This window comes from Glycine soja, chromosome 4, assembly GCF_004193775.1.
Source record: "Glycine soja cultivar W05 chromosome 4, ASM419377v2, whole genome shotgun sequence".
Lineage (NCBI taxonomy): Eukaryota > Viridiplantae > Streptophyta > Magnoliopsida > Fabales > Fabaceae > Glycine > Glycine soja.
The window spans coordinates 40,921,176-40,924,549 of record NC_041005.1 but is presented as its reverse complement, the minus strand read 5'-3'; the positions used below and the strand labels follow the sequence as shown (position 1 = coordinate 40,924,549).

The 3,374-nt window shown below is 37.1% G+C and overlaps 1 protein-coding gene across 1 annotated transcript; it reads left to right on the top strand.

Moving 5' to 3' along the window:
• Positions 1 to 334: 334 nt before the first annotated feature.
• Positions 335 to 2,071, top strand: LOC114409695. The gene has a single exon (XM_028373252.1). It carries the CDS (start codon positions 741 to 743, stop codon positions 1,722 to 1,724), a length of 984 nt encoding a protein of 327 aa, XP_028229053.1. The 5' UTR covers positions 335 to 740; the 3' UTR covers positions 1,725 to 2,071.
• The last annotated feature ends 1,303 nt before the right edge of the window (positions 2,072 to 3,374 follow it).

Sequence of the window (3,374 nt, the reverse complement as noted above, 5' to 3'; positions counted from 1 at the left end):
TGAAAAGTCAGATTAAATTCTATTTTCTTTCTTTGACAAGATGTTGTTTTTGCTTTTTTATTTTGGCACTCAAGTGTTGAGTTGTACTTAAAATTTTTAAAATGGCCCTTAAATTTCAAGGATAATAATAAAGGGGGCCAAAATTGAATGATTCCATTTGTCATGATTTAAATAATATTACTTGGACTTGCGAAAATGTATTCTAGCCATCAATAATAAGCTACTGAATTATGTGCAATTTAAGTAAGGAGACATTTTTTAATCAAGACAAAGACTTAAAGCCTGTCATACCAAATCACTTATTGCTAAGTGCTAATATATCAAGTCAGTGACGCCATTGAAAAGGTGCTCTGCCTGTGTCCTCTTAAGAACCTATTGGTGAGAATTTTCAGTATACAAAGAAGGATCAAAAAATAAAAATCTTCAGGAAAAAGTAAAGACAAAAACTGAAATTCCTGAACAACTCCACCTTTGTAGGAGTTAGTTTTATCTTTGTTGGCCTATCCTTTCTTTCCTTCAAAAAAAAAAAAAAACACCAACCCTTTAAACTCTCCAATCAACTACTCCAAAAATCAAGAGCAAAATCAAAAGAAAGAAAAGGAAACAAACACCAACACCTCATACACTTGTCTGTCATAGGGTGATCTCCTTTAGTGTGAATTGAGAAGCCAAGCCACTCAATTCATCACCTTCTCCCTCTCCTTTTCCAAGGAAAAAAGAAAAAAAAATCATCAATTCCAATGGAGGTTTCATGCAAAATTTTGAGAAGATCAATTCACAGTTTTCTTCAAAACTACCACTATTTCACCTCAACTGCAGCTTTTCTAGCCCTTCCTTTCTCAGCATCAATAATCCTATCACAAGCTTTTGTGCCAGCCTCTTCATCCCTCTTGCCTCAGATACACGGTCACCTAAGGACTCTCTTTGATGCTGCAGGCTTTCCTTCCACATCACAATTGTTTACCATTCTCAACCTTAAGGTTTCTCAAACAATCACTTCCTCAATCTTCACCCTTCCTTTCACTCTCACATTCCTCCTCATTGCAAAAGCATCCATAATTCAAGCTCTAAGTCACCACAAACCAACTTTGCCAACTTCCTTCACTTCCATCTTGTACCATTACAAGCCTCTTCTCCTCACCTATATCTACAACTCTTTCTTCATTCTCTCAGCAAATGCATCTTGCTTTTGCCTCCTCTTTTTGGCCTTCACATTTGCTGAAGGGCTGGGATACACTTCATCAAGTTCCACACTTTTGATGTCTGCTGCATCTGCAGTTCTCTATTCTGTGATCCTTGCCAATGCATTTGTGATTTGCAACATGTCACTGACACTGTCTGGCATGGAGGGACATGGAGGGTACATGGCAATTCTGAAGGCCTGTGTTATGCTAAGGGGAAGGACATCAATGGCTTTGTTCCTGGCACTGCCTGCCAATGTAGGCCTTGCTGCCATTGAGGCTTTGTTCCAGTTCAGGGTTGTAAGAGCCTATCACAATGGTGAAATGTCATCATGGCCTTTTATGGCTTTAGAGGCCATTTTCATTGCCTATTTGTACTCAGTTTTCATCACCATTGACACAATTGTGAGCTGCATGTTTTACAAAAGCTGCAAGGTGGGATTGAGGGGTGATCAGGAAGACAAGCATTTTATGAGGATTGAATTCCCAGAGGAAGACAGTTGTGGTTACTTGGTATTGAAGAATTTTGAAGAACTACCTTAAGTAACATAAGGTAGCATATTGTTGTCATCAATCAATTTGGCCAAGGTTTTTCTGCTTATTTTCTCAAAAGGGAAGGAGCTACAAGTTATTCAAAATATATAGCATGCATTTGAAAATTCCTTCATGTTACTGAAACCAAATCGAGCAACACCCCAGGGCAAAAAGGTTTTCAACAGAGGAACCTCAGCTCAGCTATGTGCTAAAACTAGAAGATGGAGATTGATTCACCATTTTACTTTAATGTATTTCTTTTATGTTGTTAAAATGTCTTCTTTTTATCCTATCTCTCTACCTTGTATATTTATTGGTAATCTTTTACTTGTGAATAATACAAAGGCTCTTGTCTATTTCCTTGCGTTCTGTACAAGTTAGATAGGTGAATACTCGCATCTTGATGTTACAGGAAAATAAGGGCTACTCAATTTCTTCTGCGTGAGTGATGCTGTTGCCTTTTAATAAAGATAGAAGCAGCTGCCAGCACAATTTCCTTGTGAATCCCATGATAGACAAATTATAGTGTGTTTTGATTTGCATCAGGATGCACGTTATCATGTCAAATCAGCTAAAAGATGCAAAAATACCACTTTTTTGCTTCAGACTTGACACACATGCTGTGGGAAACGCAAACCCAAACACCCTATTAGAGGCAAAGCAATTTACTGGTTTGTTTTCAGACCAAAAAAAGTAAGACGCTGTTTTGTGGACCCCATGGAGAATATGTTCATTTTACATTAGCTCAAGCCTCTAAATTCTTTTTTAAAATGTATGTATGAGACCATCTAAGTGTCAAAACCAATGAATGATATAGTGTTATTATTATATTATGATCCCAATACATGAGATCATTGAATGGAAAACAAGCTCGGAGCAGTCATGATATGTGGACTCTAAACCATGGAACACACATTTAATTACAGAAAAAGCTGAATTGCTTCTATAAAGTTCAACTGATATTTAGTGATTTTAAAACACTTGTACAATATTTCCAACTTGTTCATTACTTGTCCAAGGCAACAAAGATGAGAAACAGTGGAAATGCAAATGCCGTGGGAATTTTCTGTACCAAAATCAGGATCCGTGAATACATCTAATGGACCAAACCTTGAGGCAAGGGAAACATGTAAATTGGGATAGCAAAGTTAATACTTACCATTCTCACCATTCCTCTTTCCAGACACAATTAGACATCAATGAAGTTACGGCGCCGAAGTCACTCATAGGAATCAAATGTAAAAGTTCAGCATTCGAACTTTGACAAACTTGGTTTTAGTGACTCTCGGAGTTCCTGTTCTGCTATAATAACTCTAGTATACAATTCTGAATGACCACTACAAATGAAATCTCAGTATGACAAAATGAAGTTACAGATGGAAAATGCAAATATTTTTTGTACCAATCAATTTCCAAGACTAATTCCTTTCGATGTGTAGAGATCACCAAAGTGAGTTGTCTCTCCTAACAAAGTCTTATCCATATACATGACTAGGAATCGAACCCCACACAACATACTTACGTAAATGCAAATATTGATGCAATCAGTGAGGTACCTCCCAAGCAGCACCATTAAATAGCTATACTATCAGAGTGAATACGAAAAGTGTCTTTCTACTACCAAAATGTGTGTACCCAGTCCATTCTGGAACAACTGAA

Coding starts and splice junctions, on each gene's coding strand:
- LOC114409695 (XM_028373252.1), top strand. CDS start 741: ATGGAGGTTTCATGCAAAATTTTGAGAAGATCAATTCACAGTTTTCTT.